This window comes from Myotis nattereri (assembly GCF_964212035.1).
Source record: "Myotis nattereri genome assembly, chromosome: 3".
NCBI lineage: Eukaryota > Metazoa > Chordata > Mammalia > Chiroptera > Vespertilionidae > Myotis > Myotis nattereri.
In genome coordinates, this window is record NC_138077.1 from 41,867,030 (window position 1) to 41,892,461 (window position 25,432).

The window sequence follows — 25,432 nt, forward strand, 5'->3', positions numbered from 1 at the left end:
GCATCACTTTTCAATGATCCTGGCCCTGACCTTCAGTATGCCTCAGGGAGTGGAGAGGGCAGGAGCCTGGGAATCCGACACACACATGGGAATGAGACGCTGACAATGTGTGACTCTTCTCCTATCTCAATGAGGCAGGAAGTAAACACATCAGCTAAGAGTGAGGAGGACAGTCCTCAGAGAGGGGAGACTTAGCATGGCTGGTGAAGAGACTGGGAGAGGGAGAAGGGCGGGACAAGTGAAAGACAGTCACACAGCACGGAGTGCCCTGCCCACAGCTGGGTATGGCCATTGGCAGGGATGCTGCCTGCGGGTGTCACACCTTCCCCAGCAGCCTGGCGGGTGTTGTAGGAGCAGAGAAGACGGGGGTGACCTGAGGTCTGGGGCTGTCGGGGTGGAAGGATGGGAACCGAGGAGAGGAGGGCGAAGGTGCCAGATGGTTCCTCATCCAAGGCAGGGAGGTGGGTCAGGAGCTCGCTGGGTGGGGTGAGGGGGTTGGGGGCAGGGAGAGGGGGGCAGAGTGTTCTAAATGAATATAGAGGTGGTGGTTGGAGATGAGTGTACTGGAGACTATGTGTACTTGACTTTAGAATTTAGAGGGAATGAAGTTCCAAGCGAAGCCACGTAACGAAAGTGTGTAGCGGGAAGGAAATGTGAACACAGGGTGCATACATCATAAAATAAGGCTTCCTTAAGCTTCCGAGTGTCTTCTTCTTGCTCAGAGCGCCCACCGCATCTTCAGTCCTGCGTGCCTCCCTCTCATGACCTGCGGGACTTCTCTACCCGCTGTGTCCCCAGCACCTCACACTCAATACAAATCTAAAACCGAACACGTTCCCCCCTCACGCTAACTAATGAAACCAGTTTCCCTCCTCTGTCAGCAATGCTTGAAACTAGATCCCACCCCTCCTCCTCCTCCTGACCCCCGTCGCAGGTCACTCAGCAGGTACTGCTGGTTTCTGTTTTCCTTGAAAGGGTCTTCTTTATCCCCCCCCCCCCGCCCCCCTCTACTCCCACCACGCAGGCTGGGTCCTCTCCACCTTGTGCTGTGTCAGCACGAGGCCCCGATGAACCAGTGTCCTGGTCTCCAGGCCTCTGCGTCCATCCCGCATGCCATTGCCAGATCAATCCGAATATTAAGACAATTATCAGCTACACACAGACAGTTATCAGCAAGAAAGGCCTGTGTGTGGCTTCACTTGGAACTTCATTTCCTCTAAATTCTAAATTCTACTACACATACGCTCCAGGACACTCATCTTCACCACAACCTCATGCCATTGCCAGATCACGAGAATATTAAGGAATCTGTTCCTTCTCAATCCGAATATTGCAAAAAGCTTAATTCATTTTGACAAGGGAGCTAGTAATAAAAATACAATCTCCTGTGACTTACTGCTGCCCTATTATTATCAAGGTTCTGCTTATGCAGGCCCCAACCTCCCTGCTTTCAAATTCATCCCTGTTTCTCCAATATTGGCCACACTTTGATTCTTTCTTTTTAAACATTTTTAAAAATATATATTTTTATTGGTTTCAGAGAGGAAGGGAGAGGGAGAAAGAGAGAAACATCAATGATGAGACAGAATCGTTGATCGGCTCCTCCTGCACGCCCCACACTGGGGATTGAACCCGTAACCTGGGCATGTGCCCTTGACCAGAATCAAACCTGGGACCCTTCAGTCTGCAGGGTGATGCTCTATCCACTGAGCCAAACCAGCTAGGGCGATTCTTTCCTTTCTTGCCTGAAATACACTGCCTCCCTTCCTGCAGCCACCTACCTCCTGCTCATCCTCAGGCCCTCTGACCAGCTGTCACTAACTCTCCTCCCAGGAACAGTCTGACTGTGCCTGGAGCTGGTGCCGCCCAAAGTCGGGCTGACACACGGTCTGTACCTTCTGTGGCGTGTTGATTGTCACCCCTGGGAGCTGTGCTTTTATGCGGGCACCATGGGACTTGTCTCAACCATATTGTAGATGCTCTCAGACCGGAGACTATAAAATACTACTTCACGACTCCCACTGGGCCTGGCACAACTATTTCCACAGCGAGGACTCAGATACTTGTAGGATTCATTGAAACATTGGACACCGAGATTGTTGACCTTAAAGTGCACACCTCACCATCTTGATGTATAGCATCAAAATGTATAGCAGGTTTGCATGGTATTTTAGGATCACGAAAGGAGACTCAACAAAGAAATGAATTGATGGCCTGGGTGAAGCAGGATAAAATCGGGGGTAGTTTAGGGAACCTGGTTGCCTGTACGTGCACTAACTGGGTTTTTCCAGCAAAGTTTAAGGAGCTGTGCCCGCAGTTAAGAGTAATTGAGGGGCACAGCTCCCAGACTAAAAGGTATTTGGGGTGGGGTCTGCCACCTTCTCTTTTGATGCTCCTACTTCTGTTCTTTCTTCCTCTGACTACTCCTGTCTATTAGGGAAGAGAATATTAAGGATATCTGTTCCTTCTCCATCCCAACAGAAGCAAACCCAAGTTGCATCCTGAATATTTGAATATTTTCCTTTAAGCAGTTCTTTGCCCTGTGCTCCCTAAGGTCTTTCCTGTTTCCCATTTCCAGCAGGCTCTGAGTCACCTGTTACTTCTCTATGCCCTCAACTAACCATACATTGATATCACCTCCCATTTGCAGATGAAGTCACCAAGTCAGAGTGTACTGAGGGGTGTCCGAGGTTACATGATAAATCTGGCCCCAAAGCTGGGTAGCCCTGGAGTTTCCCGCCTGTGGATTGGTCACTGCACCGAGCTGTGGGCACACAAAGGAAGCTGCACCCACAGCATTCTGTGTGGTCGTGCTGAGCTTTGCAAGCATTGTGGGGATGGCTTTGTTTCCTGGAAGGCCCTGCGTGTTCTTTCCCCAGGCCGGGCAGGTCTGTGGGCTTCTGCTCGGTTCCCTTTCCTGCAGGTTGAATACGGAAACTAGAAGATGTGCTCTGGAAAAGCTGTAAGACTGCGAGTCAGAAGAGTGGGGGGCAATTGCATGTGCATGGTCTCCGTTCGCAAAGCCAGAGTTGGGGGCAACATGGTCTCGTTGTAATTAATGAATTTAGATCCCGGAGGTGCTCTTGCTTTTGGTTGGGAAAGGCCGCCTGGTGACTATGTTCAGTGTGGAGGAGTTCAGGTGTTCTTTTGTTAGAAAGAAGAAGCTGGGTACTCTAAAAGAGTAGTTTACCTTTCCCAGATCTCCCCCTCATCCAACCAGGACTATCCCTGGCATGTATTTCTGATGGATATAAATGGTGGGTAAACAATTCAAGCCCGTACAGGTGAAGAAATCTTGTTTTAGGGCTTTACTTGCGGTCCAGAACCTAAATAAGCAGCATGGGTCATTAGCTTCATGACAGGTTCTTTGTCATCTTTCATAAAACTGTTCTGACTCTTTGAGGTCAGTTGGAAGAACTATGGGAAATTAAGGTAAATACATATGGGGTGCGAGGATGGGAGATAAAATAAATGTTGTGGGCTGGCTGCTAGGTTGTAGTGACGTTAGCAGCAACACACCCACTGGATGAGTAATAGATCGCAGTTCCTTGGAGAGATACCAGGGCAACTGAGAGTCAAGTGTACATGAGGAAGCTGAGGAGTTAGGCTTGTGGGCGGATTGTCTAGCAAGAAGGTCAGACTTGTAAACCACTGTGAATGTGGGCCGAGGCAGCTAGCCCTGGAACGCACTAAGCACAGCTGCTCAGATATGGGGAGCTAGTCTGTGCCTGTGGTTCCGAAGCTTACTCCTTTGGTTCCTTCCCAGGGTCCTTAGGAATAGACACCGCAGGTTAGATTCAACTGAGAATTTTCTCTGAATTCTTTTTTTTTCCAAATGTATTTTTATTGATTTCAGAGAGGAAGGGAGAGGGAGATGAAAACATCAGTGATGAGAGAGACTCGATGATCGGCTGCCTCCCGCACGCCCCCTACTGGAGATCGAGCCCACAACCTGGCATGTGCCCTTGATCGCAGTGAGCCTGGGACCGGATGCTCTATCCACTGAGCCAAACCGGCTAGGGCTTTTCTCAGAATTCTTGAACACATGCTGTCTTAAACATCTGCAGATAAGCAATCTCTGTTACTTTGTGGTAAGCCTCCAATTCCTTCAGTGTGTCTGGGGCAAGCTTTATTGGATCTGTACTATTATGAACTTGCTGTCATCATTCATCTATTTTGCCTTGAACTGTATAGTTACTTTCATCCTGACTCTATTTCAAATCAATATAGTCTTTGATGGACCCATTTGAGAGATTTAAACTTTTAAGTATATACGATGTTAGCCATTTTAGAGGGCTTTTATTTTTTATTTTTTTTAAGGTTGAGGAGAGAAAAGGGTCTCTGTATTCTGAATGGGAAGAAAGTAGAGAGTGCTTCTTTCTTTTCCCCTCTACTCCCCTTTAAAGAAATAGGCAGCTGTATGTCTCTCTAAGTGCTTGCTGCCTCGTTACCCTATCCAGGTCAGTCCAATTACATTTAGTTTGTAAGGAATTATGAGTAGTTTATTCCTTTCGGCAACCCATTCACTTGTCATCTTTCCTTGTCTCAACTCTAATAGGCTACACTTAACTTCCGCAGAAGGAAGTACATGGGATACCTGCTCGAAGCCAGCCACCGAACTCGATGAAGGATGCCGGCCTGGGAACATACTGATGTGCCAGTGTCCTCATCCTATAGGGTGTTCCATTCTTTTGCAAGCTCAGCAAAAATGGTCTTCAAAGAAAACATTTTGTGACATAAGAAGCTCCTTTTACATTTGTAACGACCAGCCTGTCTTAAGATGAACATCGGTTCTACAGAGTACGAAGCTCTGCGGTCTCGAAGAAGCAAATGCCCATTTTACACGGAGCCTAACTAAGAACGGACGTCAGAATGTTTGTTAGTGGCAGAAGAGTGAAAAAATGGCAGTTTGTCCAGTTATTTGCCACTTGTTTCATACTGAGCCTCATGTTTTTTTGGGAACCGTTTGATAACCACATTGTGAGCCATATGAAATCCTACTCTTACAGATACCTCATAAACAGCTACGACTTTGTGAATGAGAGCCTGTCTCTCAAGCGCAGCGAGGATGGGGCTCCTCGCTACCAGTACTGGATTAACCACAAGGAGAAGTGCCAAGCACAGGATGTCCTCCTTTTACTGTTTGTAAAGACTGCTCCTGAAAACTACGACCGACGTTCTACAATCAGGAAAACGTGGGGCAATGAGAAGTATGTTCGGTCTCAACTTAATGCCAACATCAAAACTCTGTTTGCCTTAGGAACGCCTTCAAACCCACTGACGAGAGAAAAACTGCAAAGGAAATTGGTTTGGGAAGACCAGATATACAATGATATCATTCAGCAAGACTTTGCTGATTCTTTCTACAATCTGACTCTTAAATTACGTATGCAGTTCAGTTGGGCAAATACCTTTTGTCCACATGCTAAATTCCTTATGACTGCTGATGATGACATATTTATTCACATGCCAAACCTTATTGAATACCTCCAAAGTTTAGAACAGATGGGTGTTCAAGACTTTTGGATTGGTCGTGTTCACCGTGGTGCCCCTCCCGTTAGAAACAAACACAGCAAATACTATGTCTCCTATGAAATGTACCAGTGGCCAGCTTACCCTGACTACACTGCTGGGGCTGCTTACGTGATCTCTAGTGATGTAGCTGCCAAAGTCTATGAGGCCTCACAGACACTCAACTCTAGTCTTTACATTGATGATGTGTTCATGGGCCTCTGTGCCAATAAAATGGGGGTAGTACCACAAGACCATGTGTTTTTCTCTGGGGAAGGGAAAACGCCTTATCATCCCTGCATCTACAATAAAATGATGACATCTCATGGACATGTTCAAGATCTTCAGGACCTTTGGGAGGATGCCACAGACCCTAAAGTGAAAACAGTTGCAAATGGTTTTTTTGGCCAGGTATACTGCAGGATAATGAAAATAGTTCTCCTTTGCAAGTTGACCTATGTGGACACATATCCCTGTAGGGCTGCCTTTGTCTAATAGTACTTGAATGTTGTATGTTTCCACTGTCACTGAGCCAAACCTGGATGAAAAACCTTTCAATGTTTGTCTATACCTTAAGTGAAAGGTGAATATGAACAAAACAAAGAAATATTTTGAAAGTGCAGTCTCTCAGAATTTTTCTTTGATTATAGAAGCTATTCAGTATAACTTATCTACTTCATTGCCTAAATCCATTTCAAGGAATTTATATTTAGAAAAGGTTTGTGAAAACAAAACTAAAGGGAATTCAAGTTCTCAATGCCACACATATATCTGCAGCATAAAGAAGTTATTAAGGAACCACAGTGTTAGTAGAAGAACTGCATTGGAAAGTACCAACCGAGTGTAGAGTATACCATTTCAAAGAAAGGAATATATTGTTAAACTAGGTATACAAGTTAATTTTTATTAAAGAGCACTTGATGGAAATGGTGGGGGCAGTGGAGGATTGGCATAAGAGAAAGTACTGCATCTGGTAAAGGCAAGCCTCATATTTTTCAGAGGAGATTTAGGAAAATGTATAGCATGTCCTCAAATAACCTGGTTTTGTCAAGCATCATTTGTTACAGCACTGATAAGATTTTGTAGGAACTTGACTCTTGTTTATATCAATTAGCCTATTGTAAAAAATTTTCATTATACATTGTTCCACTGCAGTTCCAACTTACCGATAATGTCAAATGAGGACTTCCTGTACACAATTTACTTATAAACAGCCAAATCACTATTGTCACATCCATGTAGATAGTATTGGGGCCATTTAAAACATATTTATGTCTTTTTCCAAAGTTTAATGTAAAATTGGAGAAGTCATTAGCTCTGCCCTAACTGGTACTCTCTATCTATTTATCATTAGAAAATGACATAAAACATGGCAGCTTGCTACCGATAGGGTCCTTCTGTAGGGAGAAATCATTGTTTATTCAAATAAGCTGATATTAATTTTAATTCAATGAATTTTTCAACTGGTTCTTAAATATTCAATATCGGTCTGTTTTTAAGGTAGTTATTTGAATGTAGTTTGTATAGAGGCATAATATAATGAAGACTTCAAAAGGAAAGGTAGAATATTAAAAACTTCTTTTCTCTATAAATTATAAAATAAAATTCTTAATATCTAAATTATTGTAATGGTTACTAAAATTAGCCTACTCCTCCCCAACAGGTCTCATAAACCACAGTATTTTGTTCCAGTTTCAGATTTTAAAATTGAGAGTATTAAACGTCACACCAATACTACAGTAACTTCAAAAAATCGATTTCATCAAAACAACCATTAGACGTATCTTTGACTTTTAAGTATTTCAAACTTGAAGTCAGAATGAAAGTTGTCAGAATGAGATTGAAAGCATTTGTAAAGCCATATGTCCCTTATAATCAAGGAGATGTGGCTGAGATAGAACAGAGGGAGTTTCATTTCTTTTACAAAGCAGGATAGAAAGGTGGCCATGGTGCTAACAGCTTCCCCTCACTGCAGAAAGAACGGGGTGATGCCTATTATTAGGGGGATCATCTGAAAGCCAAAATAGCGACCTCAGCAAAAGTAGTTGTACTGATTATAGAATCTGTCTGCAGAGGTGCTTGATAGGGAAAACGAAGAGTCTCTCGTGTACTTAGATGATGTTTGAAACATGGAAAACAAAAGAAAACTAAAAAAAGAATCCTCAGTAAACACAACTAGATGATGGCATATACAATTATTTTTTTGCAGGTAGCTTTTTAATATTTACAGAAATCTTTTTCTCTATTTTGAACATTGAGGCTTGTTTATGTTGATTGCTGAGATAATTCAGAATTCTTAACTAATGTCAAAACTACAGTGTCAACCATTGTAGTTTATAGTTCCCTTCAGAGTAGATTCGGGGTTTTTAGATTACAGCTTGAAATTTGTGACCAATTTAAAAAACTGGGGAGAATAAAATCACAGTTTGATAAAGCAGATGTATAATTAATTTTCATTGGTTGCGTCTTTATATAACAGCTTGCCTTTTGGCCATACACACCCTGTGTAGCTATACTTGTAACTGTCTAAATTTTTCATTGGTTGAAAATATCCGCATCTCCCTGGCCATTGAAACTATCTTGTTTGTTTACAGCAATACTTCTGTGAAACAGTTATTTATTTGCGAAAGAGCTCTCCTCAACTGTGTTCATCTTTTTCCTTTTTGCTGAGAATAGAACAGATTTAAATTTGCAGGAAATATGAAGGCCCTTCCTTTTTGAATAAGAAGGAAATTGCCAGATGCTTCTTTCATCAGACTTAAAGTACTGAGAAGACTATTTGTAAATACAATATAAGGATTCCCGCCTTTTAAAAAGGAAGGTACAACTTTGGTGCTTCAATGCAGGGCTGTCTGAAAACTCATAAACGAAGGGAAAATAAACAATCAGCCTGGACGGTCACTTGGGTAGAAGACGGTTGTACACAGTGTTATTGCTAAAAACGTTTTACCTCTTGGTTGGTTCGCATCTTTTTTTCTTTCATATTATTAATTTGATACCAAAATGTTAAATATTTATATTATTTGAATTTTGCTTATATGTTAAAATAATTAGTGTTTTTTTAAAAAAAATAAATAAATCTGTGATTTACAATAAACAACTTGGAAATTGTCAGCAGATGTGTATTTTCACAAGGGTTTTTAAACTCCTGTGTGAACACCATTTGTTTATATCTAATCAGCTTGTTCTTTGTAATGTCAGAGGAGCCTATGGTACACAGTCTTGCTCCAGCTTGCTGCTGTGCCTAGGATAGATGTGTCCTCTGCACACTGGAGCCCCAAAAATGCTCCTTTTGTTTGTTAAATGACTGAGGTTGGAATGTCTGAGGGAGGGAATTCCAGATTGTTTATGATGGGCTAAAGTAACATGTAGCCATAGTGTCTTAAGACACCATTTGAAATGGTCATATTTTCCTTTTATTTGATACTAGAGGCCTGGTGCACGAAATTTGTGCACTTGAGGGTGGGGAGGGGAGTCCCTCAGCCCGGATTGCGAGAGGGTGCAGGCCAGACTGAGGGACCCCACCAGTGCACGATCCGGGGCTGGGGAGGGATGCAGAAGGTTGGCCAGCCGGGGAAGGACCATGGGAGGGCTCCAGGGTGTGTCTGGCCCATCTCGCTCAGTCCCTATTGGTCGACCCTAGCAGCAAGCTAACCTACTGATTGGAGCGTCTGCCCCCTGGTGGTCAGGGCATGTCATAGCCAGTGGTTGAGCAGCCTTAGCATATCATTAGCATATTACGCTTTGATTGGTTGAATGGACGACCGGACACTTAGCATATTAGGCTTTTATTATATAGGATCCTTAGCCACCTCCAAGTAGATTAAAATTTAGCCCTGGTCTTGTAATGCCAGGAATGTTCTCAGGTTCCTCTTGGAGTGTTTGGTGCTTCAGCATATTTATACATAGTATGTTCTCATCTGCTTTTCACCCGATTCCTGCTCACTTCTTAGAATATGCTGTGAGTCATTCTATATATTTTTTTAAAAACTTGAAAGTTATCTGAATTATTTGGTTGTAGTAGAACTTTTTACTTGCAAGGCACGGTTGAGGTGTTTGTACTCTGGACTCAAATGATGATCACTTGGAAGAATTAATGAACTTGACCTATATGTGGGACTTCAATTGAACTCCATAGCTGCAATGAGAATCAGACCAGAGAACTCTTGATATGCACAGTGATCCATTCCGCTGTAACAATCAGAAAGGATAGGTGCTCCCTGGCTGTTTCCCTGCAGTCACCACATGGTGCAGTGAAACAAGCCTCAGCCACAGCTTTCCCTCCGGTAAACCTCTGCTCCAGACCTCCAAGACTCCTTACTGCCTCCAGCATCAAGTCTAGTCTCTTCTACCTGCTCCCCAAGCCCTTATGTTATGTTCCTTTCCTTCTTCATTCCCTATAGCTTTATTTTTTCCATTGCTACTCTTATCCATCACAAATCTCATTCAATCTCATACATGGATAAGTTCATTTCCTTTGCCAAAAACACTGTTTCTCCTGTAGCTACTGAAATCTTGGCAACTCAAAATTAACTGTTCTATAAAACATCTCCTACCCTCCCCCTCAAATATCTACACTAATAAAAGAGAAACATGCAAACTGGTGTCACTCTGCTACACCCACCCGCCAATCAGAGCGACTATGCAAATTAACCCAACAAAGATGGCAGTTAATTTGCACGTGCAGGCACAGAGCGAAGACTGAAGACTGAAGAGGTTTGGCTTCTCCCCTGCGGCCGGTCCAAAGGCCTAGGTCCTGGGTGCCGGAGGAAAACCGGTGCCAACAGCCAGGGGAAGGGAGGCCTATTGTGCGAATCTTCTTGCAAAGGGCTTCTAGTATACTTGTAAATGTACACTTACCACACATATTACTATTACCTACTAATTGTTTCATGTGTTTTTTTTTCCAACTAAAACTGAAGGTAGGGACTGCACAGTGCTCAAAAATCATTATTTTTTTTAATCATTATTTTCAAATATAATAAAGTAATGTCATTTTGGCAAGCCATCCAGATATGAAAAGAAGATTAATTACTAAAACCCTAATGGACATTATCTGACATAACATTTCACCTATACTATTTAAAAGTTTATAATTTATTTGATGAAATCTGAATGCTTACCATATACCAAGCATATTGTATCTATCAACTTCAGCCCCAACAAATTTGTATTAGTTATGCATAAACATGCAAATGTATAAAATCAAAAGTGAATCAGAAAATATAAACTGTTGCAACAAAGATTAGTGATTCTAAGGTATTCAAAGCTGGTGGTAAAAACAGGTTTATAAATTCTGTCTTATGTTTAATCCACTAGCTATTTTTGCCTTTTCTCGAAGTTCTTTTGCAAAAATCAAAGGTATTTTTGTTTCACTAAATGCTGTAACTTTTCCTTTGTAGTTCTCATTAGAAGTATAATTTAATGGTCTACTGTAAATTAATACAACAACTCACTTAATTGGACCTATTTAATTAGTCAAATTCATTTACTAAATTAATAGTTCAATTAAAGGGATGATTTAACTAATACTTTTATAAAGATAAGATTTATAATTCTAAAAGTAAAATTATAATGATAAAAGTAGGCAGGTTGTAGTAATAGTTAGAAAAGTCCCAAAAGATATACCATCACTTGAGAAAAACCAGAGAACTAAACACACTTTCAGATATGCTGAATTCAGCCATTTACTTAGACTCAAAGATATATTTCCATCAGTAAGAGCCTACCTGTTTCCTCTAGTGCACCTTAAAGTGAAAGAATATCAAGTAGTCTAATTAAATTAATACTGGCTTTAGTCAAAAAGCACGTTCCTAAAGATGTTTGTTCATTCATTCTACAGGCACTTTTTTAGAGGCATGTTAAGAGCTAAACATGACAGACCCTGGGAATAAAAACAACTCACAAGTCAGTAAGTCAAATGGTGTGAGTATAAACAATGTGATGAGTGCTAGGACAGAGGTAATGATGGGGATTCTAAATAGAGAGAGGATTTTTTTAAAAATGAATTTCCCCTTCTGCTTTTGGTCTTCTCCACTGAACTGCTGAGCATTCACATGAACGCCAACACCTTTTGGTACATCAAAAATAGCATTAAGTTCGTATAAATTGTGTCTTTTGGGGACCTATTGCCTTTAAGTAGGTTTAAATCAATAATTCAGTTAATAGCAACAATAGTTTGCATTTACTATTTTCTTGATAATTCATTTTTTTAAACACAGTATCCTTGGAAATGTGGTTTATGAGATGTCATTTTTCAGTTCTTGCTTGTTGCTTTTATGAGATCCTTTGCTTTTATGGGTTTTGTTCTCAGGTAGATAAATGAAGATTAGTATATAGAATAACTGTGATTTTATCTGGGAAAGATAAGTGATGAGATTTAAAACAGAGGATATTCTATCCTGCCCCCCTACCCCAAGGGGTTAAAATGACTTCTCTAAAGGGATCTGCAATCTTACCTGCTGGGGGAAAGATTTTCAGGACTGTCGGGCTGCTCCTGCTCCCCATCATGACTGCATTCAAGTATTTCTTCATTCTGAAGTGAAAGAAATTTTGGTAAGATACTCTACATTATTTTGGTAAGATACTCTACATTATTTGAGCCCCAAATCTATATCTTTCTTTCCCCCAATTTCTTTGTTTGGTATTGATTTTGCTTTTACTTCTCCAGACGAACATCATATCCAGGTTCTCATCTTTTTCTTTCTTGGATCGTCCCCAATCATTCTGTGGATCTGTTACTGTTGGCCCTTCACGATTCCTTTAGGAACATCGAAAACTCATCCTGAAAAGCATGTATTCCTTTTCCTTAATGATGGGCTATTAACATTGTTCTCCTCCTTCTTTCCTGATGATTCACAAAAAACGGTTCAGAGTCTGAGCTAAAAGATAAAGAGATCATTTGACAAAATATCTTCTTTCCTTTTCTTCTCTTTCTGGGTAAGAAATCAAAGTCTGGAGAAGTTGCGACCTGCCTGAGGCCAGAAAGAGCTAGAGGCAGAGATGATGTAAGTCTGGTGTCCACTTTTACAGGCTCGGTATCACCTGTCTGTGCTAGCGCTCCACCTCCTAAAGCAGCTGGTTCCTTAGGATGTGCAATGTGGCCACCAGTGCAGGCCCTAAGCCAGTTGGTTCAAAGCCCTGCCACACAACATGCCAGCTGAGCCCTTGGGCAAGGTCACTGAACATCCTGCCACGGCCCCTCTGCACTGTCTACCTCAGTAAGGCTGTGGCTCTTTTTCAGAACCATACTAGGCATTTAATTCTCAAAAAGAGGCAAGATTCCTGCTCAGTTTGATGTCAGGAAAATATAATTTTAACAAGGAAGTGAATTGGTATAACATTGGTAGCAATGAGCCTATCATAAAAGTGTTAACAAATAACGAGCAAATAGATAATTAGCTATCATTTGAGTTCTTCTGCCTGCCAGGTTCTGTTTAAATGAATTATTTTACATTCTATAAAAGAAAGGACAGATTTGGAAAGGGCTCTCTTGCAAAAGAATCGTTCGGGAAAATTTAATGAATAGACATAAACATTCCCGGTAAACTAGAGCTGGAAGTTGAAGAATGAGCTTTCCCCAGACTAAGAAAATGATAGGGAGTCTTGCAAAACAGGTGGGAGTGAGATGCTTCCCAATCTATTGACTGTAAGAAGATAGTCCTCTCCCCGGATTAGCAGCAAAGTTAAGGTTCCCTTAGTGTTCACAATGCCAACCACAGGGACAGCAATGAAAAAATGTCCAGTAGATGAAAGAAAATCGCGGGTCTTCCATCTTTTTTATAGATGTCTTCTTGAATCTGGTATCACATCCTGAAAGCAAGCTAACAAGTAAAGTAGTATTTGGGACACTCATTCTGCTAATTCAACTCTAAAATACAAGGGGGATCTTATATTCCAAGTTTATGTATATTTTTTCTTTTAAAATAGGATATCATTTCAATAAGAATCTAAATTTTTCATTTCCTCTGTTACATATAGTTGACCAGAGACTAGGATATATTTTTCATTTCGGTTAATATATAGAAGTAAATGCCAATCCCTGGATTCAAACCAATGTAGTTACTTTCACCACACCATCCAACACAGCTCTTTGTTCACATTTTCTAGATGATGTTGAATTAATTACCATGGCATCCTTTTCTAGTTCTTCCTGAAATGCCTGCTGGACTTTGAGCCCCAGCCTTATTCATCGTTGAATAGGCCCTTAACATGAATCCAGGACCTTCATGTAGAGTAACCACTGCTATTAACAAAACTTCCTCTCACTGTGAAACCACTGCTGTTGATAAGATGGTCTGTGCTCTTTCCAATTCTATTGATCCTTGAAAGTGTGGTGGCTTGTAGGGTCTCTTATTTCATGACAACTTAGTGATGGAAAAATAACAGTGACTCAAGGTGTAGATAGGGACTTTGTTATCTTTTACACTAAATGATGACATCCCTCTAATATATACACTTTGTCATGCATGGAATGTCCTCATGAGCTTCCCGAAATGCCTGGGCATGGACTTGGTTGTGTCAACCCATGTTCCTGTGGCTACACGTCAGGCAGCTGATGTCAGGGTAGAGGAAGAGTCCTCTGCCAACCGTTTGATGGAGTACAACACTGAGTACGATTGAGATGTGATGGGAAGGATCCACAGCAGATCTGAGGACAACGTTAATAAAAACCTGCAGTGAGGATGTTAACTATAGGCATACCTTGGAGATGTTGTAGGTACTGTTCCAGACTATGGCAATAAGGTTAGAATCAAAATAAAGTAAGTAATAATATTTTTGATGGTGGAGGATCTTGCCTTCAATTTGTAAAAAAATGGAACATCTGTGAAGCACAATAAAATGAGGTATGCCTTATACTAAGGTTTTGCTAAGGTTTAGACAGATTAGTGGTGTTTTAGTGCAGTGGCTTTCGAATTTCAACCACACCCACAAGAAAAGCGTTTACATCATAACACACACACATTTCCTGGCACAGAGCTCCTAAACCCTTTGGAATTTCCTAAATAAGAGCAATAAAGATTCTTGATAGTCATAAGAAACCCTTTCAACCACACCTGAGTTTATGTTCATGAGGTGATTTCTGGAAAGTCCCTAAGGATGGGGGCTGGTTACCAGTGAAACCAATCACATAATTAGAGGGTTTGAACTTACAAGTCCCCCACCCCCGCCCCCTACCCTGCCCCCACCCCCGCTCCTGCTCCCCACCACCACCACCACCACTCTCTCACAGGGAACAGAGAGAGGCTGGAGATTGAATTCAATCTCCAATGACCAATGGTTTAATCAATCATGCCTATGCAAAGAAGTCTCCATAAAAACCCAAAGAGAGATTCCTGGTTGGTGAACAAGTGGAGATTAGGGTAGAGTGGCTTACTCAGAGAGCATGGAAGTTCTAGCACCTTCCCACATATCTTGCCCTATGCATCTCTTCCATCTGTCGGTTCCTGAATTACATCTTTTCATAAGAAACTGATAATCTTGTAAAACGTTCCTTGGAGTTCTACGAGCTGCTTCAAGTTAATCTAACCCGAACAGGGGGCCCTGGGAACCTCTGATCCATATATAGGTGATCAGTCAGAAGCACCAGTGACAGCTTGGACTTCTGACTGGTGTCTAAGGCGGTGAGGGAGGTTTATAGGACTAAGGCTTTAACCGTGGGATCTAATGCTATTTCCAGGTAGACAGTGTCAGAATTGAGTTAATTGCTTGGTAGTGTTGGGGAAACACTTGGAGTTGTCCTCAGGGCATCCCGAAGGGGGCATCTTCTCGGCCAACTGGTGCTTTAAAAGGGAACCAACCCATAAACTACCCTATGGGGAGGCCAATCAGGTGGAAAAGCCCATCCCCTTTATGTTCATTTTATTCTGAAGAAAAAAGGTAAGGTGGCAGGCAAGCTGGCAACTACTGTGGGCCCAACGTCACTCTCCACACCTTCATTTCCACCCCAGCCTCTGTCCCAGTTCAAAGTGACACCAGCCGAAACCGGTTTGGCTCAGTGGATAGAGCATCGGCCTGCGGACTGAAGGGTCCCAGGTTCGATTCCGGTCAAGGGCATGTACCTGGGTTGCGGGCACATCCCCAGTAGGAGATGTGCAGGAGGCGGCTGATCAATGTTTCTCTCATCATCAATGTTTCTAACTCTCTATCTCTCTCCCTTCCTCTCTGTAAAAAATCAATAAAATATATTTAAAAAAAAAACAACAACAAAGTGACACCAACCCCCATACAGCCTGTCTAGCAGTACCCTTCATATGACTTCCTATGTCTTCCCAACAAGCATATAATCTAATTGTTTTGTTTCCCCTATATTCTGAAGAAAGATGTTTTAAAATTGAGAAAACAGGGTAAGTGCCTAGCTTGAAGGAATTTTGTAAAAAAAAATTTTTTTTATTTCTCTGAAGAATATATATTTTTAAAAGTATTAATCAACAAGTACCCATAATCTTTAATAGCTAATTTCCAGTGGATTATTAAAATTTCTTTTTCTTCCCCAAAGGAGAGATAGCAACATTTGAACTGAATCAAATTAGTTTTCCTTGAAGTTAAATGATTTCATTTTGTGATTGTAGGGATGCTTGGAAAGCAATTTCAGCTCCAACTCTTTTAAAGTGATGATGTCTCGTATTTAAGATGAAAGCATTATTTATTACCACATTCTTAAAAGGAGATGCTATTAGACCTCACTCTGAGGAAAGGTAAAGCAGGTAAGGGGTTGAACCATTTAAGGTAAGAAAGAGTGATCATTCCAAGAAGTGTTTAAGGTTAAGCATTCTCTGGCATTGTAAATTATGAAAACCCAAGAAAATACATACAGTGTTATGACAAGAATCACTGAGAGATTATAGATCGGGGGTGGGGGGGGGCCGGTGTAGGTGAGGATAGTGGGAAAGACAGGAAAGGCGACCTCTCCATCGGGCAGTCCTCTCTGGCCTCAGTCCGATGGTCTCAGAGACACAGTCCAGGGGGGAAACCACCAGTCTTGGAAGGGCTGGCTCTGCCGCCCCTTCTGCATAGCTGGACCTGCTGGGGAAAAGGGGAAGCCTGCTCTTTTTCACTTGTTTATTTTTGAGATTTAGTGGGTTCCGATGTGTAGAAGAGGAAGAACTTTTGAAAAATAAGAACCACTTAGAAAATCTATCCTGGGAGTGGATTCCCAGCTGGCAGGTCTGCCCTGTTTGTTCCCTCTCTCTGACCCTTTCCAGTACATCTCCTCTTGTCCTGCTCTTCACTGATACTGCCGGAAGAAGGCATGGCCTGAAGAGTCCTTTGGATACGAGGGCGGCCTCTTTAAAAATGGCAAGTACAGCTTTGGAGGGTTAAGGGGCTGTCTTTCACTCATCACCCACACATTGCTGTGAACCAGCTCATTCAGATTTTCTCCTATCTCTAGTCCAGATCAGCTGCATTGGGTGGGGCTTTCAAAAGAGAGGGGAGGAGAGGAAGGTTTTAGGACATTTTATGGACTGAAGCCCTTTGGAGAAGGGCAGGCTTAAGGAGACAGGCTTGAATGGTCTTTATGTTTTGTGGAAATGGGAAATGATTAGAGAAAGATGGGGGAATGGGTCCCACATGCAAATTTTGCCTATTTCAAAATTTCTCCAGGGTCTGATTTACCTATCATCTTAAATTTCCCAGCTAGCATTGCTAGTAATTAGTTCAATGTTTTACTACTTAAACTGGTTTTTATAGGCTGAATGAATATTCTAAACACTATTTGTAGTATTTTGTTTATGGGGGAAATAACTCCTTAAAAAACTGCGAACATTGCAACGTTATTTTAACAATGATTTGCAAGTCTGTAGTTCTGAATAAATTATCAGAAAGTGAGGAACACATCACAAGGTACCTTTCTCTCATTTCCAAACCAAGAAATGTGAAGGAAATACATATATCAGAACATTAAAAAGAAGTTCCCCATACATTGGGAATTTTCTTTGGCTGTTTGAGTTCATGTAATTTTAACCTCAATGCATAAATGTCAATGTAATTTAATTTTTATATGTCTGTAAATCTTAGAACCTAAATAAAATCACAAGTTTGGGAAAAGTGTTTTACTAGAGTACTCTTTGGTCCCTAACCTAATTCACAAATGTTTTCCACATAACCTCAAAGCCAATGGGTTGATTCTCATTGCTGTGGGGAGGGGGCCAGCCTCTGGGGCAGAGTTAGCTCAGGTAACAGGAAGAGAGGGTGTTGGTTGCTGTTACAGATCTATAAAAGTCTACAAATGCTGGACTCAGCCTTCATAAGACCTCACTTTCTACTCTTCCCCCTGAGTACTCTATAGTGGCCAACAAATTCATCCAATGAGGAATCTAAGATGAAAACCTCAGTGTTATCTTCAATATCTTCCTTTCTTCCCTTATTGTCTTTCCCCTTTTCTTCTCTGCCTTGATCTACTTCTTCATTCATCAAGCTTTCTCTGACAATGCAGTGTATTCCAGGTGCTGGGGAGAACATCTGGATTACTGGGTGTGAGCCCTGTCCATCTCCCTTTTTGATGCTGCCATTAGTAGGCCCTCAACACTCACCTAGACGGTGACAAATGTGGGCAGCTGGTCAGTCTGCCTACCTTCATCTAATCTCCTTTCCATTATCTTACCAGAGGGATCTTTCCAATGCATAGGTGCCCTCCCTGGCAACAACATCCACCAAAACCTTCAGCAATTTGTCTTTGGTCTATCTTCCTAGCTTTCTCAAACCATTCCCAGAATAGCCTATGCCCCTTCCTGGAATATCCTTCTCCATCTTATAGTTCATCTTTCAAAGTTGTATTTATTCTTTAAAGTTAAGTTCAAATGCCACCTCCTAAAAACATTCCAAATATACTTGTTATGCACTGCCCTTTAATATGTTATATTCCTTTTTTCCCAGAGATATATCATTTTGTTTTATAATTATTGGAAATATGTTGTTTCCCTCATGAAACTTATAAGTTTCCTGAGTTTAAGCCCCATGTTAGAATTGTTTCCACATGACCCAGAACATTGCTCTGTTATATATTAAATTGAGCTGAATAAGCTACCCTAGTTGGACCTATCAAATATTTCAGTTATGTCAATTTTTTATTGGTCAAAGAGAAAAGCTAACAGTGGTCTTACTATTATTTTCTCTTTTTTAGCTCCTTTAGTGAAGATACATTCTCATAGATTAATATAATCATGGCTTCCTGCCTTGAATTCTGGATTCTATCTTATCCAAAGAGTTTCATATTCCCCTTAATGAGTTCACCTTTATCCCAAGTCCTCATGGCCTATGAATATAGCCTCCAGTCAATGTGACCAAAGGTGGTCCTTGTAGCACCTGCATTCTTGCCACAAAATGTGCAAGTTAAAAATTCAGATTCCTAGAACCTACTCCTGAATCAGAACCACTGAGGATGGGGCCAGAGAACCTGCATTATTAATAAGGGCTGCAGTACATAGGAAACCTTGAGAATCTTCATTCTAGAAATCCTTCAGAGAGCTTGGTTGGGGACTGCTTCAAGAATTTGGTGGATTCTCTGAATCTCTTATTAGCTCTAAGAATGACTACACTTCAAACATCACGGAAGGTGAACACTGAAATGTACTTATAGTTCATACAGTTCTCTTGCTGAGAAGTAGAAAGGCAAATGAAAGCTCGTAGGTTTCAAAGGAATGAGAAAGAAAGGAACTGAGTTTGGCCCTAATCTGTTATCATTGGGCAAAAAGGTACATATTTGAGATTAGGAAAAGATATTCAATTTAGGACCTGCATCTGACTTTTCCTTCAGCTCCTTTTCATCTTTTACACAGAGCATCCTATCTACACTAATAAAAGAGAAAAATGGTAATTGGCGTACGACGATACCCTTTTCATTGGCTAATCGGGGTTATATGCAAATTAACTGCCAACTAAGACTGGCAGTTAACTGCCAACTAAGATTGGCAGTTAACTGCCAAAAAGATGGCGGTTAATTTGCATATGTAGGCACAATGCAGGGAGATGAAAGGGAAAGCAGGAAGAAGCCCCCTGCCACTGACAGTGATTGGAAACCCAGGGGGGAGCTAAGAGCTGGGGGACAGGGCAAAGGCGGCCCTGGGGCTGCCTTTGCCCTGCCCCCCAGCCATGATTGGAGAATCAGGCACCTTTGCCGCCCTGGCCAGTGATAGCAGGAAGTAGGGGTGGAGCCAGCGATGGGAGCTGGGCAAGGTCGAAGCTGGCAGTCCCGGGAGCTAGGGGTCCCTTGCCTGGGCCTAAAGCGGAGCCCACGATCGCAGGGCCGCTGCAGCTGCGGGTCTCCGCTGGCCGGGCTGGACGCCTAGGCCAGAGGCGTTAGGCCTGGGCAGGGGCGGAGCCTGCAATCACGGGGAGCTGGGGGTCCCCTGCCCAGGCCTGACACCTCTGCCGAAGGCCTCAGGCCTGGTCAAGGGGCCGATCCGGTGATTGGTGATCGGAGGGTGATGAGGGTCAACTCCTCTGGCCGAGGCATCAGGCCTGGGCGGGGGGCGGAGCCGGGGATTGGGGGGATATGATGGTCCCCTTGCCCAGGCCTGAAGCCTGGGTCAGAGGCGTCAGGCTTGGGCGGGGGGTGGAGCAAGCGATCAGAGGGAGATGGGGGTCCCCTGCCCAGGCATGATTCCTGGGCCAGAGGCCTCAGGCATAGGCGGCGGCCAGAGCCAGTGATCGGGGGGAGATGGGGGTCCCCTATCCAAGCCTGACAACTCTGGCAGAGGCGTCAGGCCTGGCAAGGGGCCGATCTTGCGATTGGAGGGTGATAGGGGTCAACGCCTGAGGGCTCCCAGTATGTGAGAGGGGGCAGGCTGGGCTGAGGGACACTCCCCCCCCACACACACACCCAGTGCACGAATTTCGTGCACCGGGCCCCTAGTCTATAAATATTAGACTAAATGGGAAACTAAAATTACTAAGAACCTGCTCAATGCCAGGCATTGTGTGAGGTGCTTGCCATATATTTCTCATTTAATAGACCATCTGCGAGGCTACTTTTTTCATCCCCATTTTGAAGAAGAGGAAATTTAAAGTATGAGAGATTAGGCAAACTGCTAGGTAAGTAGATTAAGTAAGTAATCAAGTGGATAGGTTAAGTTAGATAGGTAAGTAAACTGCTATTGAAAGGGCGAGTTCTACGCCCTCCATCTTACCCTGGTTCCTCCATTTTTGGGCAGCAGCCTTAGCCATGTGCTCGGCAAGGAGCTTCTTCCCGGAAGCCCAAGCCTCTGCTAGCCACGCCCAGGATTTCTTTAAACTAACCAATGACAATCAAGGGACGTGCGCGCCATAGATATGACCGCATCCTGTGTAACAAGACACCGACTTGCGCCCGGCCAATCGGCAGGGCCCACAGTTCTCTCTCCTCCCCTTACTCCAACCCCCCTATTAAACCGCTCTTCCCACGGGGCTCTGGCGCTCTCTCGGCCGCTTGCCACTGCGTCGGCGAGTGTGGCTGACGGGGTGCCCAAGCTAGTTTGAATAAAGACTCTCTGCTTTTGCATCGGACTCGGCTGGCTCCCTGGTGGTCTACTGGGGATCTTGAAATCTGGGCATAACACTATTACATAAATGGCTAGTTTCAAATCCCAGTTCCACCATATACTAGCTGCATGACCCTTGTGGAAACTCACTGAACTTCTCAGTCTCAACAGCATCAGGGATAAGACGAGGGACACACATCATCTCACTCACAAGGTGCTGAGGACTTGCAATGACATGGGGTCCCTACACCGCCCAGCACAATGTCTGGCCCTCAGTCAGTGTCAGCAACCATTCCCTCACCTCTTCCAGCCTCGGCTTTTTTTGTTTTTGTACATTTTTGCTCAGAAGCCTGAAAAGGCCTCTGCTACTTTAAATAATGCTAATAGGTGCGCAGGGGCACTGTTGGCACTCACAGTCAGGAGTACTTCCTTCATCCTGAGGGTTCCCTCAGGAAAAAGGAATTCTCATTTGCCTCTGGCTTCTTTCCAGCTCCTCAGAGGCTGTGATGTGATGTGAGCAGCCGGGGAAAGCAGCCCCATGAGTCATGCTTTCAGCTTCCAGCTGGCCGAGGGAAGGACAGGAAGTACTGCATCACCACTGCCAGCAACCACAGCCAGGCTCCACCTTCCCACCGCAGGGCTCTCCCAGAACAGGTCGGCGCATGGCCATGCGGCTGCCAGATGGTCCCCAGAGAGTCTCGGCAACTCTGTCACGTTTAATTTGCCAAGTTCCTGTGACTCTGGATGACAAGGATCGCTGACAGAACACCATTTTTTAATCCAATGATGATAAAATCAGATCGTGATTATGTGGCAGGTAGTGAGTACCAGTGACTCTAGTAGCAATCATGAATGGTTTAGGTTTATAGATATTGTTTTTTTCTGTGAGTATTTCGTCTTGAGGACTGTTAGGTCGGAGACAGCCCAGGATCGGATACATGCAGACGTGTGATGAGATAATGGACTCCCCCTGGCATTTCTAACCAAACAGCGTGCCAGACACAGATACCGACTTCTCCCTGAATCAATACGACCCCCCACACAGATACTGACTCCTTCCTAAATACCCCTGCTGACCCCCTGCAGCAGAAACTTCCTCAGCTGAATACCTCAGCTCATGTCCCCGCCCCTCACCCAACCGCAGTATAAAAAAAAGTGTCCCCCTCCCTGTTGGTGTGAATCCACGTGCCCTGTCTTTGGGGTCTGTGGGTCTCCCGGGGACACAATAAACCAGCTGTGGGCAAACTACGGCCCGCGGGCTGGATCCGGCCTGTTTGAAATGAATAAAACTAAAAAAAAAAGACTATACCCTTTTATGTAATGACTAGGGGCCCGGTGCACGAAATTCGTGCACTGGGTGTGGGGGGGGGGGAGGGAGTGTCCCTCAGCCCAGCCTGCCCCCTCTCACATGCTGGGAGCCCTCAGGCGTTGACCCCCATCACCCTCCGATCGCCTGATCGGCCCCTTGCCCAGACCTGACGCCTCTGCCAGAGTTGTCAGGCTTGGACAGGGGACCCCCATCTCCCCCCGATCACTGGTTCTGGCCGCCGCCTACGCCTGAGGCCTCTGGCCCAGGAATCATGCCTGGGCAGGGGACCCCCATCTCCCTCTGATCGCTTGCTCCACCCCCCGCCCAAGCCTGACGCCTCTGACCCAGGCTTCAGGCCTGGGCAAGGGGACCATCATATCCCCCCAATCCCCGGCTCCGCCCCCCGCCCAGGCCTGATGCCTCGGCCAGAGGAGTTGACCCTCATCACCCTCCGGTCACCAATCACCGGATCGGCCCCTTGACCAGGCCTGAGGCCTCCGGCAGAGGTGTCAGGCCTGGGCAGGGGACCCCCAGCTCCCTGCGGTTGCAGGCTCCGCCCCTGCCCAGGCCTAACGCCTCTGGCCTAGGCGTCCGGCCCGGGCAGCGGGGACCTGCAGTGGCAGTGGGGGGCGCCGCGATCGTGGGCTTCACTTTAGGCCCAGGTAAGGGACCCCTAGCTCCTGGGACTGCCAGCTTCGACTGTACCCAGCTCCCATCGCTGGCTCCACCCCTACTTCCTGCTATCACTGGCCAGGGCGGCAAAGGCGCCTGATTCTCCGATCATCGCTGGGGGGCAGGGCAAAGGCGGCCCCAGCTCTTAGCTCCCCCCTGGGTTTCCAATCACTGTCAGTGGCAGGGGGCTTCTTCCTGCTTTCCCTTTCACCTCCCTGCATTGTGCCTACATATGCAAATTAACCGCCATCTTGTTGGCAGTTAACTGCCAATCTTAGTTGGCAGTTAACTGCCAATCTTAGTTGGCAGTTAATTTGCATATAGCCCTGATTAGCCAATGAAAAAGGTATTGCCATACGCCAATTACCATTTTTCTCTTTTATTAGTGTAGATGTTTACTTTGAATTTATATTAGTTCACACAAACACTCCATCCATGCTTTTGTTCCAGCCCTCTGGTCCAGTTTAAGAACCCATTGTGGCCCTCGAGTCAAAAAGTTTGCCCACCCCTGCAATAAACCTTTCCTTTTCTTTTCTTTTCTGATTCACTCGACTCTTTATTTCTTACACCGCCTCCTGAGCCACCTAACCTAACAAGGACAAGGAAGGGCATTTATCACAATGTTATGGTTCACGCTTCTAGACTGGCTGTAGTTTCACTTCATTTTTGAGTTCTAGGCTGAAAGCCAAAAAGATGTCGGAATTGTCGCCTGGAGTCCGATGCACGTTCGCCCTGTCTTGGTCATCTGTGCTGGACAGTGGCCACAGAACACATGCAGCAACAACTGTTCTTCGTGTCAGTCACCCTCCTTCTCTCCCTCTTAATAACCTATGTGTTAGAGAGACAAGCGCCTCCAGGTCTGGGCCTTCTTTCACATGCTATTTTTGCTAAAAGTTAAAATGTATTTTGCAGACCAGATGAAAATAGGATGAGCCTGACAAGCCCTCAATCAGATATTGTACGTGTAACCAACTTCAAAGAAGCCAACAGGTGCCGCCTTTCTCTGCTGGCACCGTCGCTGCTCCCCGCTGCTCCTTAGTCCATTGGAGGCTTTTGTTTATAGGATCTTGTGGGGCTCATTTTGGTTTTAAGGAAATGCTATCTAATTACAAATAGCTGTAGATGACCAGGTGCTTCTGATGAACTAAAAATATGTATCTGATCTATGGGAAACTTCATGCGCTTCCCCATCAATGCTCTGGTCATGTAAATGCTGACATATGGATACATTAAAAAAATAAGAAGAGTGGGTTTTTTTTTCCCCCTTTAACTTGAATATTACCCCTGTATATTGCATTGAATGAGAGCCTTCCCATGTTTCCATCAGAGTAATATACTTGCTTTAATTCTTAAGCATAAATGAATCCTGTATAATACAAGGCTAATATGCAAATAGACTGAACGGTTGAACAACCAAACAACCGGTTGCTATGACATGCGCTGACCACCAGGGAGCACGCGCAGAACATGGCCGGCATTGACCATGGCGGGACGGTGGAGCAGGTGAATCGGGGAGCCAGACCAAAGCAGCACGCGGGTCACTGTCATCTGGGCAAGCCTCTGGTGGTTACTGAAAATTCTTTGCTCCTGCGCTCCGCGGTCCCACCCGGCGCTTGCACTTGCTGCTGGCACCCGGCGGTGGCCCCAATTGCTCAGTGCCATCAGTGGGTGTGAGCAGCAGCTGCTGACCCCAATCATCCCTGAGGGCTTCTCTACCTTCCCCTGCTCCTGAGGAGTGATCGAGGCAGCAGCCACCACTTGCACCCACTAACAGCACTGGCCCCACTTGCATCTGCTGCTGGCGCCAGCCCCAATCGCTCCACGCTGTCAGCAGGTGCGAGCAGGGCTGGCGCAGTCAGCACATGGGACTGGCGGTGGTGGGAGTGGGGCTGCCAGCAGACAGGGGACCCAGGGGCCGTGGCAGGAAGAGCTGGGTGGAAGCGCGGAGGATGGGCCAAAAACCACCCCTGTGTCCACCGTAGCCTTGCGGCCCACAGTTCCTTTCAAGGTGCATGAATTCGTGCACTGGGCCCCTAGTATGAAATAAAAAAACATGTGCTGAATGATGTATGAAGAATGCATTTAAAGCTATTTTAAATATGTTTTAATTGGTAAGACATTACTTATTAAGAAATTGGTTATTGAAGGAACCAAGATGGCAGCATAGGTAAACACCTATACTTGCTGACTCTCACAACCACATAAAAATTACAACTAAAAGACAGAACAACTATCATCTAGAACCACAGGAAAGCTGGCTGAGTGGAAGTTCTACAACTAGAGAGGTAAAGAAGAAAGCGCATTGAGACTGGTAGGAAGTGTGGAGGTGCAGAGGTGTGGAGGCGTGGAACGGGCTGGCACCCGGGTGTGCTGCTTTTTCAATTGGGAGGGAGACACAAGCTCTCACTTGCTCTGAACTTTAGTTCCGGGCGAGACTCTGGGGGACCCAGACACATACGGGGAGAAACTGGACTGTCAGGCA

The 25,432-nt window shown here is 44.3% G+C and overlaps 2 protein-coding genes across 2 annotated transcripts in view; one reads left to right on the top strand and one right to left on the bottom strand.

Moving 5' to 3' along the window:
• MCF2L2 (MCF.2 cell line derived transforming sequence-like 2) overlaps positions 1–25,432 on the bottom strand; it is a 210,115-nt gene that overhangs the window by 73,564 nt on the left and 111,119 nt on the right. Inside the window, exon 15 of the mRNA XM_081086362.1 lies at positions 11,970–12,046. Within this exon, the coding sequence (XP_080942488.1) occupies positions 11,970–12,046 (77 nt within the window). The remainder of the gene's footprint in view (positions 1–11,969; positions 12,047–25,432) is intronic.
• Positions 4,324–6,275, top strand: B3GNT5 (UDP-GlcNAc:betaGal beta-1,3-N-acetylglucosaminyltransferase 5). Its single transcript, XM_081086385.1, has one exon. It carries the CDS (start codon positions 4,873–4,875, stop codon positions 6,004–6,006), a length of 1,134 nt encoding a protein of 377 aa, XP_080942511.1. The 5' UTR covers positions 4,324–4,872; the 3' UTR covers positions 6,007–6,275.

Coding starts and splice junctions, on each gene's coding strand:
- B3GNT5 (XM_081086385.1), top strand. CDS start 4,873: ATGTTTGTTAGTGGCAGAAGAGTGAAAAAATGGCAGTTTGTCCAGTTA.